This window comes from Panthera tigris, chromosome A1, assembly GCF_018350195.1.
Source record: "Panthera tigris isolate Pti1 chromosome A1, P.tigris_Pti1_mat1.1, whole genome shotgun sequence".
Taxonomy (NCBI): domain Eukaryota; kingdom Metazoa; phylum Chordata; class Mammalia; order Carnivora; family Felidae; genus Panthera; species Panthera tigris.
Window position 1 is genome coordinate 137750765 of NC_056660.1, and position 13028 is coordinate 137763792.

Consider the following 13028-nt stretch of genomic DNA (forward strand, 5'->3'; position numbering starts at 1 on the left):
TTGCAGTTACAGGACTGAACGCACATAAGAACTCCTGCTGCTTGTTGCCTTACATCCTAGTGAAAGAAGACAGACGATACCTGAACAGACAATTGTTCAGTTCAATTCTGGAAACTGGAAATCCTTACTACCTACATGTGTCTCTAATGTGTGCATTAGAGAGACAATGAGACATAGAACCCATCCCCCAGGAGCAGATGGTCTCCAGCCTCACTGATGGCCTCTGCTGTTAGTGCATTTACTAAGGCAATCCCAGACGGTTCCAGTGAACTCAGAGTAGGATCTGGAGCCGGCCAGCTAGGTGCTCATCCTTGAGCCACCTCTGAGTCTGATTTCCTCTCCCAACCATTGACTGTCTTGGCTTTGTGAATCTTAAACATGGATATAGGGAGCAAGAAGTCAGGAGTGATGTTCTCTAGCTTCCAAATCTGGCCTCCAGAATGCAGGGAGCCAGCCTGGTCTGAGGGCCAGCTTCAGCCTGGGCACCGAGAGCTCACGTGACAGTGTGGTGTCCACAAGGTAAATATCATCACTTATGGAGAGAGTACAGAACTTACCAGCTGTCATCCCTTGTTGTTTAAGGAGATGTTTGGGGGAAGTTACCATGTATGTCACATACAGAGTTTGCACAAATGGGGCTCTCACTGAGCGGTTGTTTAATTCTGTAGGCTTTGATTTCTAGCAAGGAAAGAGGGTCATCATAGAAGACTTTTGAGGGAGTGAAGTGATTTACCTGAGGTCATACATTTTGGAACACTAAGTGTAGCTTTTCAAAAGTAGTGCGATTTCATTTTCTTGTTCTTTACATATTTTAGGTGGAATATAGAAGTTTCCCAGGTTCTTCACAGTCAGAGGTAAGCTGACCTTACCTGAAATATACCTGAAATATACCTATTCAGCATACCTGAAATATATCCTCATCCTCTTGTTATTTTTGGATAACGAATGCTTTTTCAAGAATTTGACTTTCACGATCTTATTTTCCAGATTATACAAGCGATACAGAATTTAACCCGGCTCTTATATAGCCTTCAGGTAACTGTGCTCCTCTATTCTTTGACCTTGTGAATGTTTTCTCTTAATGCAATTCATTTTATTTGATGACTCCCGGCCATTACAAATTAGAACATACGAGAGGCAGTCAATGATCCTAAAGAATGCCAATTCCCGAAGTGTAATTCCTCTAGTTGCAATGAACTTCACCTGGTTTTGTAATCACAAGGCAACACCACTACTTTTTGTAACATTCTTCTCTGAAAGCATAAAACGGTTCATATCTTTAAAAAATATTGATGACTGTGACCTGGCCTGAAACTTACAGTGAAACTCTTAGGTGAGTGTAGCATGACTTCACATTTTCTGGTGAAAACTTAAATTCACACCTAAACTTTTTTCACTTCCACATGTGGACTTGGGCCTTTTGAGCACTTAAATAATTCATGTGCTCCTTCATTCGTTAGTTTGTTCATCCCCCCAGCATTTATTGAGTGCCTTCTCTCTGCTTGGCGCTACGCTAAGGGCTGAGCACACAAAGGCAGATGAACCACAAGGCCTATTGTCGAATGGCTCACTGTCTTTCAAGGAAAGGCAGGCACAAAAAATGCTTGCACTGAGGATTATGGGGTTGGATGATCCCTTAGGTCATGCACAAGAAAGGCCAAATACATCTGATTGCTCAATTTATGATTAAAAGCATTTTGATGATATAAAAGCAATGTTAGCGTCATGGATAAATTGGAAGAAAAATTTGAGGATGTAAGTAAATAAAATGGCTTGTGATTCTATAGAGAGAATTATCCTTGTTACATTGGTGTATATCCCTCTAGTTTTTAAAAATTATTTGATACATACTCTTCCATAACATGTACCTTGCTACATGTTCAGCTCTTACTCTGTAGCACAGTATTTAGTGGCTGTATAATATTCAAGTCTATGGAATTTGTCCAGTTCTTTTTATTATTATTAGCTTTTAAAGTTTATTATTTTGAGAGAGAGAGAGAGAGAGAGGGAAACAAGGTGAGCAGGGGAGGGGCAGAGAGAGAATCCCAAGCAGGCACTTGTCAGTGTCTACACCGTCAGTGCAGAGCCCGATGCGGGGCTTGGACTCACGAACTGCAAAAGCATGACCAGAGCCGAAATGAAAAGTCTGATGCATAACCAGCTGAGCCACCCATGCACCCCAGAATTTGTCCGATTCTTCATAGCTATACTGCTGTAGGAAGTCTGTTAGATATTCTTGTATATTAACCTCTTAACATAGCTGCGTGTTTCTTTAGGATAAATGGCTAAAATTATTTTTTTTAGGTTTTTAATAGGTATTACCCAAATAATCCTATCAACACACCCTCTCTCCTTCTCCTCAGTTTAAAAATAGGTCAAGGTGTCTGATGATCTTAATTTTCATTTCTTTGATTACTGTTGAAACTAAACTCCCCCCGGCCACTGGTTTAGTAGCCATTCATGCTTCGTATCTTTTACCTGTTGAATATTAATAGAAAATAAAGTTGGGTGCCAGGGTGGCTCAGTCATTAAGCATCTGACTTTGGCTCAGGTCACGATCTCACAGTTTGTGAGTTGGAGTCCCACCACATCGGGTGAACACAAGTCCCGCTTCAGGTAAAAACCTGAGCCCTGGATGAGCCTCACTTCTCTCTCGTTGTCTGCCCCTTATAGGGTGTTCTCTCTCTCTCTCTCTCTCTCTCTCTCTCTCTCTCTGTCCCTTGCTCACTTTTGCCCTCTCTCTCTCTCTCTCTAAAAAGAAAAAAGTTAAGTATGACTGTAAGTTTTCACCAGAAAAAAGTGTAAAGTCATGCTCCATTTAATGTTTTCTGACATGTATTTTGACTGCATCAAGACTTCTTTTATGTCTTATTGATCATGTATCTATTGTTCTGGTAGCACCGCCTTAATAATTAAAATTTTGGATTCTATTTGAATATATTATGGTGATGGTCTCTTCTTGTTCTTTTCTTTACTCATCTATGTATTCTTTCATAAGAGATTTGACTCACTCTGGCAAGTTTCTTACCCTTGTACCAGGACTGATTAATTAAAATTTCCTATTGATGAATGAATTTGGGTAGAATTGTCACCTCTGCAGTAATTAGTGTCCTCTTAGGGAAAATGCTGTTAGTCATCTCTTATTTTAGATAAAAGGAAGATGTTTTTGTTTCAACAGTTCTATTCTTTAGAATACTCCAGGTAGAAAGTTAAAATTTGAAAGTAATGATATTATGGTTATTCTTCAGTACTTACATCATTTTATTTTCTTGGCTTATGCTTTGTCTTCTGGAAATGTATTAAGTAACTGTGGCAATAGCAAGCATCCTTGTGCTGTTCAAGATGTAGTGGGAGTACCTTTGGCATCTGGCATTAAATATGCTGGTCTGGGATAGCTGGTCTTTGAGTTGATTGATCATGTAAAACAAACATCCCTTTTATATTTTAATGGGAAAATGGATATAGTTTGAGGATAGTTCATTAACTTTTGGGAGATGAAACACTGAGTATCCCAGCTTGTGTTGCCTGATGAAGACACTGACAGGTCACTGGTCTTCTTGTCAACCTTGCATGGGACCCTGTGTGGGTTCAACGTTCAGAAAAGCTGACCTAAATGACCTGATGTTTGCACCACATGAGATTGAAGGGAGGTATTGAATTCTCCAGTGTCTTCTCTTAACCTCAGCTTTTGAGCTTGTTTGAGGATGTGGCCCTGAAAGATTTCTATTCATGGAGCGTTCATCTCTTGTGAAGCTGTATCTCTTACATATGATTGAAATTTTTACCTGAGCATTTTCAAATCAGATGAAAATGAAACTTGATCCCTATATTAGGAGAGCAGAGCTGGAAATAAGGTATGGGGAAGGTGGAAGGGAGAAGACAAAGAAAAGTTGAGAGAGTAAATTGGGAATTTTCCTAAATTTGAAAGCAAGTGCTGTTCTCTTTGCCAAATGTAAGGGTCAACTGTACGTGTGAAAATGAATATCCAGTCTCCACATTCCACCTGGATGCTAGAGACGAGAGTGGTCTCATCTCAAATGCTAAGTAGATGTGAGGAATGCTTCATGGTAGCCCTTAACTAGCCTGGTGTAAACTTTTCATGAGCACTGTACTTTCCTATGGTAGTTTGGGCATATAAAATACTGGATGTTCGTTTGTTTTCCTATACTGATGCCCTTGAAATTTATTAGAATTAATAAACGTACAGTCTACAGTTGAACTAAGTCAGCAGAATCCTGAATGGTTTCTTATTTATGTGCTAATTATTTCATATTTAAAGATAAAGTAATTACTATTTTCAATGATAATCATTCTCTTTTTAATAACTTCTTAAAGATCTTAAATATTCATGCCAATTTTGGAATGGTTTAAGTTTTCAAAGTTAGAAACATGAATTTTATTTCAGAAGGCCCCAGCAAGTACACTTTTGAATCTTATTTCAAGACAAGTGCCAATTTAAAATTTACTTGAGTTCTTTAACCTTCAAAAGTGCAGGGAATTGTTGATCTAACGAAGAACTACTAGTCAAATCCCCATCTTACCAGCATCTGTTACATGGGCAGTTTTCAAAATTCTTAGGAAAGAAAAATGTGAATTTATTCCTAGGAGACTAATAATTTCTCATAATGAGTCAAAACACACATACATACCCAGTATGTGGCCATTTTCAATTTGTCCCTTTTGTGCTTCTTTGTGCTTTAAATGGGAACTTTTAAAATTAAAAGCTTCCAAGGGCATTCACTGAGTTGTTTTTTTCTTTCTTTCTTTCTTTTTTGGTTTTGTGGAATCCTTCCAAATCTTGGCAATTATTTCCTGTGAATGCTGCCAAACTTTTCATAGGCAGATACCGTAACTCCAAATGTTTTTTTAATCTGGTTGGTAATGTCCTCTGGGCTTTAGAGTATCTATGTTCCCTTAATCATTCCAGCCTCCTGTTAGCAATCTATTAAACAAATGAATTTCAGCTTAGGACTTTACGTATGACCTTCCTGCTATAATACAAAGAAATAACAGTAACGAGATAGCTTTACCACTTACGTATCTCCTAAATATGAAATTAACGGCTGTTCTCGGGCATTATGTTATAAAAAGATTATTTACCAAAAGTCTCCAAGTGGTTGACTTTTATTTTTATGTTTTCATGTATGTAATGTAGCTTAGGTAATTTCTGGTTTGGGACTCAAAGGGTACTACCAGGTTTATATAGAATCTTAAATTCTCATGAATTATTGAGTGGAGAGACCTCAGAGAATGAGACATAGAGCAGGAATGCAGTCTTGTGAATTTATGTACTGAATTCTTATTCAAAAGACTTGCTTAAATATTACCAAATAGCCAGCAACAAACCACATTTCCAAAAGAAGGGATGAGTATTGCTTTTGTGCTTTTTTTTTCTTTTGTATATTCCCAAATGGTACTGCTAGGCAATGTGGATAAGCATATTTGGAAGGTTAAGGTCAGTCTTTGAAGATAACTTAGAAAAAGGACAGAACATTAAGGGGAAATAATTTGGTTGTGCTTTTTGTGTCTAGAGGTAGTTCCCACCCAAAGCCCAAGCCCGCGGAAGCCGTGACCGTTTTCCTCTCCCCTGCTCTGACAGGCAGCCTTGACCATTCAGGATAGCCACATCCAGGTCCACAAGCTGGTTCTCCGGCAACAGGAGAGCCTCTCCCCAGGCCCGTCTTTTCGAGGGGGCCCGCTCTTTCAGGACCAGGAGAAGGCCCGCCACCTGGAGAAGCAGCGGGAAGAGCTGGCCAACATCCACAAGCTCCAGTACGAGTTCCAGCAGGATCAGCGGCGCTGGCACCGCAGGTGCGACCAGCAGCAGCGGGAGCAGGAGGCCAAGGCGAGCCGGCTGTGGGAGCGCGAGAGGGAGTGCCAGTCCCAGGAGGAGCTACTGCTGAGGAACCGCAGGGAGCTGGACCAGCAGCTCCAGGAGTACCAGCAGAACCTGGAGCGGCTGAGGGAGGGCCAGCGCCTGGTGGAGAGGGAGAGGGAGAGGATGCGGGTCCAGCAGAGCCTGCTGTGTGGCTGGAAACACAGTCGGCAGAGTAGCCTTCCCGCAGCATTTTCTCCAGGAAGCACAGAGGTACGGGCCTTCCGTGCTTGTGGAATTGGTGTGTAAGGCAGCTTCTCAAAGACAGGTTCAGTCGTGGTCATTCCTGCGACATTGACCAGATCCGGTGTCTGCCGTTTTGCTGTGGCGTTAAGAGCTCACAAGAATTAATCTATAGGTAGCAGAAATGAGGAACCTGGTGCCTGGGTGTCCCGGTCAGTTAAGCGTGGGACTTCAGCTCAGGTCACGATCTCACGGTTCATGTGTTCAAGCCCGCGTCGGGCTCTGCGCCAACAGCTCAGAGCCTGGAACCTGCTTCAGACTCTTCTCCCTCGCTCACTGCCCCTCCCTCGCTCACACTCTGTGTCTCAAAAACGAATAAACTTTAAAAAAATATTAAAAAAAAAGAAATGAAGAACTTTTAGGGAGACAGGCATAGAAATCTTGGCTCACGCTACAGAAATTTGAAAAACCTAGGTCCTATTTGGATCAAGGGCTCGTTGTACCCTGTGATGCCCTTATGCAAGGGAAGAAACACAGAAACAAGTCTTCCAGGAAGGCAAGGTTTGCCCTAAGGCATGCTCACCGTGAGCATGCTGCCTTTCCTGTACTTGAAAGACCTCTTTTCTTGATCGCGCCTTCAGAGTTTTATATAGATATACCTTTTAGCGGATTAATTAGCTGTTAATGTGCATCTTTGGGTACTGAATTCAGCAGGTATGAATTACTGTTACTCTAATTTTATTGTTTTGTACATTGACGTATTAAATTTGAAACCTGTTTGTTTCACTAATAGTTAACATGAGTATGCTAATTAGTGGCTGGGCCGGATATAAAATCTTTTTAAAGATGGTCTTCCATTCATACACCTTCTACTCATGTTTGACAGTGCCCCTTGTTCCGGGAATTTGCTGCACTCTGTGCACATAAATACTTTTTACCGATAGTGCATAAAGTTGTAAAACGTGATAAGATTATAAGAAAGATCTGTGATGCATATGATTTTCCTTTCGAGTTGGCTGAATTATATTCATGGCAAATACCTCGCGTATGTGCATGTATTTTCAACAATTTATTTAGCCAAATTGAAAAATGTTGTGCTCTCTGAAAGTGGTAGCATGCCCGCTAGGTTCTTTTGTTTGTTTTTTGCTTTTGTTTTGTTTTTAAAGATAGGCTGGACACGGCGAGTTGAAGTTTTGGTCCGAGCTCATTAAAAGGGGGTGGGAGGAGGTCTAATGCTCTTATTAAAATCTTGATGGCTAGAACTATTAGAAATAAATACTTTACGAAATGTGCAGAAATTGCTGGAGAAATTATTGTACTTTTTTGCATTTTCTTACACAGGTAATGGAACTTAATCGATCCGAGAGTTTGTGTCATGAAAATTCATTCTTCATTAATGAAGCTTTAGTACAAATGTCACTTAACACTTACAACAAATCGACTCCATCGGGTGTCCATCAGGATGCCACTTATCCCCAGAATATATCTAATTCGGATTTGGTAAGGACTAGTGAAAATCAAGTAGACCTCCACCTGGACGTTTCTCAGCCCTTGGATGTCAACCATGAACTGTGGACAGCTGCTGGGTCCTGTCATCAGATACCCCCTCTCCACCAAAGCAGCAAGGATTCTTGTACAAATGGTAATTAATGCTTTAAACATCATCTGTATAGTTTCAGCAAGAAGCTGTTTGTCTGAATGGTTGGCTCTTCTTCAGAGTGAATCAAAGCAAGCCCTAGAAAGGGAATAAACTGGTTCTGATGAGCTGGAGTTTGTGGCATAAACTTCTTTTTGGTGAAGTCTGGGCCATCTTCTAGCCAAGTCGGAACATGGTTAGAGGGCTTTGAGGATGTCACCCAGGTGTAAGAACCAGACAGTGTTTTCAGATCTGTGGGTTAAATGATAGATACCAAGTTGCTTCACTTTTAAGGTAAAGTTATTCCTCACTGTAGACCCTACCACGTCCCGATACTCATACTCGGCTCTCAGAAATAAAAGATATAGACAGGGTTTGTGTTAGGACTTTATGGCCTATCAGGGCAATTTCCTGTAACGTTAGTGAAATCTCTCCTGCTATTAAACACCTCAAAATGAAACTGTTAACATCATTTGTCATTGTTAAAAAAAAAAAAAAAAGTGTTGTATCTCCATAAGTACCTCATAATAACACAATTTGCTAATCCCATTAAAGCATTTGCCAAATATAAATGAAAGGCAGCTCCAGTTACCAACTCCACATGAATCCAAGTGATTTAAATCTATGTCTATTATAAATTGTTTTCTAGGGGATATGAAGTAGGGAATGAGAAGAACTTGAAACCTCTCTACTGAAAAACAGATGGCACGCAATAGAATAAACAAATGGCTGGCCACATGGATGTGAAATAAATCACTGACAGCAAAATCTTTCAGAAACATAAAACAAGCAATAGTGTAGAGATCTTCAGAACTTGACACAGATTTGTTTCTATACTTTATATATATTCTTAGTTTGGTAGTGGGATAATTTCTCAGTGAAGGAAAGTTTCGAAGGTACTCAGCCTCTCTGAACTAGAGAGTGACAATTCCAACACTGCCTGAGAGCTGATAGGTGACGGATCCAAAAGTTGTGAATTTTTAATAGTGGATGATAATTTGCCTTATTTTGTGACTGCTGTAACATTCTGATTTCTTGTCAGTGTGTAGGAGAGAATGAAATCCTTCTTTGAAGCTTCATTTCAAACATCCTTTGAATAAAAACAAATAAAATGGAATGGTTCATTGAGATTTTTTTAAATAGGTAGAATTTAGAGAACGTGACCCCTTTATTATCTTGCAACTTTAGTATTGTGGAGACCCCGTTGAAGAATGCTTTCTCTAGGTGACCGTTGCTTTGCTGTGTTGATTCATTAAGTTGCTTTTGACAGTGTTTTTAATGTTGTTGGCAGTGTGGGTTCGCATACCGGCTTTGGTATAATTCAAAAACTCAGTGTGAGTTAAACCACATTCAGCTTTTGTTTAAAAGCAGCATCTCTCTCTTTTTGTATAGCTCCCATCTTTTTCTTTTGACTTGTGCTTCAAAGGATGAAGCTTTTAAACATTTGGCAGCACCCTTGCAGGAGATAGAAAATGTACTAAGGAAATAAACAGTGATTATATCCAAAACCAGCCTCTCCACATGTAAGAAATTAGAGATAGCTGAGGGAAATGCTGAGAAAATGTACTTATGCTTCATTTATCGTGTGTCCGGCGTAGGCCAAGGACACCGAGGACATTGGCAAAAAAGAGGAAAATCAACCTTGGCCTGAATCTCTCAGGAACATCCTGGTGTGTGTGTAAGTAGGGATTAGATCAGAATGCAATGTGTGCTGTTAATCACTAGAGTTTTGCAACTAGTCAAAAAAAAAAAAAACCAACCCTGTTTATATTTGTTTAGGTAAACGTGATAAGCACTTTCTGGAGGAGAGACGGGGAAGAGATTAGGAGGTGATAGAGAAGTGGAATGAAAATTGGATATACGTTCTTAAGAGGGTTGTCAGGGCCAGATAAAATGGTTCCAACCACTCTCAAGCTTTCACAGCTTTTAAATTTGAAAGTAGCACAAAATAAGCTGCCCATGGTGCTCTCGCCTGACTCCCGCACCCTGGGGTGGGGCAAGGGGGAGGCTCTGGGCTGGCAGAGGCGGAGGCGGGCCCAGGATATACGGATGGAGAGAATCCCAGTCCGGTGCCCGAATTAAGGACGAGGCAGCATCAGCGTTCCCTGGCACATTTTGCCGCTGAATCTCTGGGTTAGTGGTCATTCAGTGACCACCACTGAGGACCTGTGGCTCACGATATCCTGATGAACATTTGCCTCTAATGCTCTTGGCTGATGTGTTTGTTAAATGTGCATTTAGCCATGTTTCATTAATGCCGTGCTGAGGATTTTACCCTTAGGCTTTAAGGTCAGCCGTATTAAGACACCTACTTAAAGAACGGTTTGCTCTTTTGTGTGCTCCGATACCGTGTCCATATGATCAGCTCAGATGAGCGGAAATGTGAATTTCTAGCACAGTAAGCCGGACGGAAAAAGTTGTGTGTCAATTAAATTCTTGCATGTGTTTAGACGTCCCGTAGATGGGAATTTTCATTGGTTTGTTCAGTTCAGTTTCACCGGCCACTTTATCGTGCTCTGGTTGTAATTGGATTTTGAACTACCCTTCCACCACTTGCCTCCACCACCAATTATATGACACCGCATTTCAAGGACTGGACTACGGTTCTCCATGGAGAAATCATTTAATGCAACAGTCCACTGAGATGCCTCTGTTCTTATCTCCATTTGGGAGGAGGACCTGAGGTATAGTGACTTGGTCCCACAGCTGGTGAATGGTAGAGCCCCAGATGGAGCCCAAGAAGACTGGCTCTGGAGCCCATGCTCTTCACCATTACACTGCACATTGTTAATTTCTAGAAAGCTGTTTTGAATTGTACTTTTTATAGAAGTTGGAGTAGAAGTGGAATAAATGTTGCCGTAATGCCTGGCAGGATGTTCACAATTACAGCCAGTTGTGGTGGTGGTTTTCTTCTCCTTCCTTCCTTTTTAGCATTACCATTTGGAAAATGTTTCTAGATATTTGGGATCGTGGTGGCCAGTGCTTGCATGGATTCTGAGCATCTTCAGATACCATAAATACCCTTCAGCTTCACTGTTTTCCCATAAAACACGTTTTCTTTTTTTTTTCTAGTTTTATTTTATTTTATTTTATTTTATTTTATTTTATTTTATTTTATTTTATTTTATTTTATTTTTTTCCCAATATATGAAGTATATTGTCAAATTGGTTTCCATACAACACCCAGTGCTCATCCCTAAAGGTGCCCTCCTCAGTACTCATCACCCACCCTCCCCTCCCTCCCACCCCCCATCAACCCTCAGATAAAACACATTTTCTTAAAGAGCATTTGTTTCTCTAATGTTACATAATAAAAACTCCATGTTGGGGCGCCTGGGTGGCTCAGTCGGTTAAACATCCAACTCTTGATATTGTTCAGGTCGTGATCTCAGGGTCATGAGATCGAGCCCCGTGTTGTGCTCTGTGCTGTGTGTGGAGCCTGCTTGGGATCCTTTCTCTCTCTGCCCTTCCTTTGCTCGTGTTCTCCTTCTGTCTCTCAAAATAAACAAACATTAAAAAATAATAATAACTCCATGTTATTTGTAAATATTTTTTAAGTCAGCACCTTAAAGAACTCTACTCTCCAATTTTGGAAGTTGTTTTCGTGAACACAATTCTTGGGTGTTTGAATATTGAATCCAAATTGGAGTTTGATTTTATTTATGGTGGAAGAGATGTTTGTTTTAAGAACTTAATCTGTACTCAGGGACACAAACTACTAGAAGACTATAAGACTACAGAAAATTTGAATTTCTTTAAACAATATAGCCCCTGTAGGACAAGTGCTGTGTAATTGGACCCATGAAATGCTCAACTTTACTATTCTTCTTAAAGGCAAAACAGATAATTTATTTCTGTGCTTTTTTTTTCTTTTTTTTTTTTTTGCCTCTTACCTTTAGAATTCTAGAACTATTTGGTGTCTCTATTACTTTACATTTGATTTTTTTTTCATTAAATACCAGGCAAAACACTCTATGGTATGGAAATTAGTATGAAATCTTCTTAGTCTCCCTTTTCAGTTATATTTTTATCTGTACCTCACTATTTCGAGATTGCCTGGAAAGTTTCTTTTCAATATAGTTAAAGCATTATGGTTTTGCCATGCACATGATAAAATTTAAATCAAGAGCCAAATTTTATGCATTAGTCATGTTGCTATTGGAAGAAGAATAATTTTATTAAATTTGGATTCCAAAAGAGTGTTTCCCTTTATTACACATTAGGATTTGGTGCCCATCAAAGTATTATCAAAATTCAAAGCATTGTATTCAGAATATTTCATCTTAGCAATGTTGTTTTTAATACAGCTATGTTAAACTTTCATTGGTGTGTTTTTTACATAAGGAAAGAAAACAGAAAAATTTCCAAATAAAAAGCTAAACTGTAGTTAGTATTTAGGTAACAGTTTTTAAGAAGTGAGTGTATGATAATTTCTCATGTTTTTAAAATAACCCCTAATTCAGAAATGCGCACCCTATTTGTGTAATCTGTGTGGAAAGAAGGTTGGCCAACGACCTTCAGGCAGTTTCTCAAAAAAAGTGAAATTGGCAATGGAGAGTATAAACTTCAAGGACCAAGGTGTATTTGAAAGGAGGGGTGTATTAGTTTGCTAGGGCTGGTATAATAAAGTACCAGACAGGGAGGCTTAAACAACAGAAACTGATTTCTTCGTGGTCGTGTTTCTAGTGCTGCCAGTCTGAGATGGAGATGTTGACAGGGTTCGTTTTGCTGAGGGCATCTCTCCTGGCCTTCTAGAGTGCTGTCCTCCTCCTGTGTCTTTGCTTTGGTTTGTTCCCATGCATGTCTGTGTCCTAATCTCCTCCTCTTTTAAGGACACCAGTAATATTGGTTTAGGTGATGACCAATCACCTAGGTCATGCTGATGACCTCGCTTACCTCTTTGAAAGCTCTATCTCCAAATATATTATGAGGTAATGGGGGTTAGGAGTTGAGTATGTGAGTTTGGAGGTGGGAAATACAGTTCAGCCCTTAACACAGGGTAAAATCATTGTTTTTCTCATGGCAATAGTTGTAGGTATCGTGAAGGCTTTTAATTTTTTTTAACGTACCAGAGTTGAACTATAATTTAACTACATTGTGAGCCTTATTTACTTGGTTGGGGGAGTGAATTGAACTTGGAAAATTGTGCTAAATAATCTATATCTGCTTATTGATGTATTATCAATCTTGGACGTCAACACATAGAAAGTGGGTCAGAAAATACTGAGTCTGTAGATTCATTGGACCATATTTCCAAACAAAGGTCCTAATTAAGGAGCTTTGGGAATTTTGAGCTCTCTCTCCAAATGAGAGGGATAGTAAATGCTTTTATTT

At 39.8% G+C, this 13028-nt stretch overlaps 1 protein-coding gene across 1 annotated transcript in view; it reads left to right on the plus strand.

The window, feature by feature from the left end:
- ARHGEF28 (Rho guanine nucleotide exchange factor 28) overlaps window positions 1-13028 on the plus strand; it is a 303361-nt gene that overhangs the window by 267691 nt on the left and 22642 nt on the right. The window contains exons 32-35 of the mRNA XM_042988302.1: window positions 816-854; window positions 988-1035; window positions 5600-6088; window positions 7400-7700. Coding sequence (XP_042844236.1) covers window positions 816-854; window positions 988-1035; window positions 5600-6088; window positions 7400-7700 — 877 coding nt within the window. The remainder of the gene's footprint in view (window positions 1-815; window positions 855-987; window positions 1036-5599; window positions 6089-7399; window positions 7701-13028) is intronic.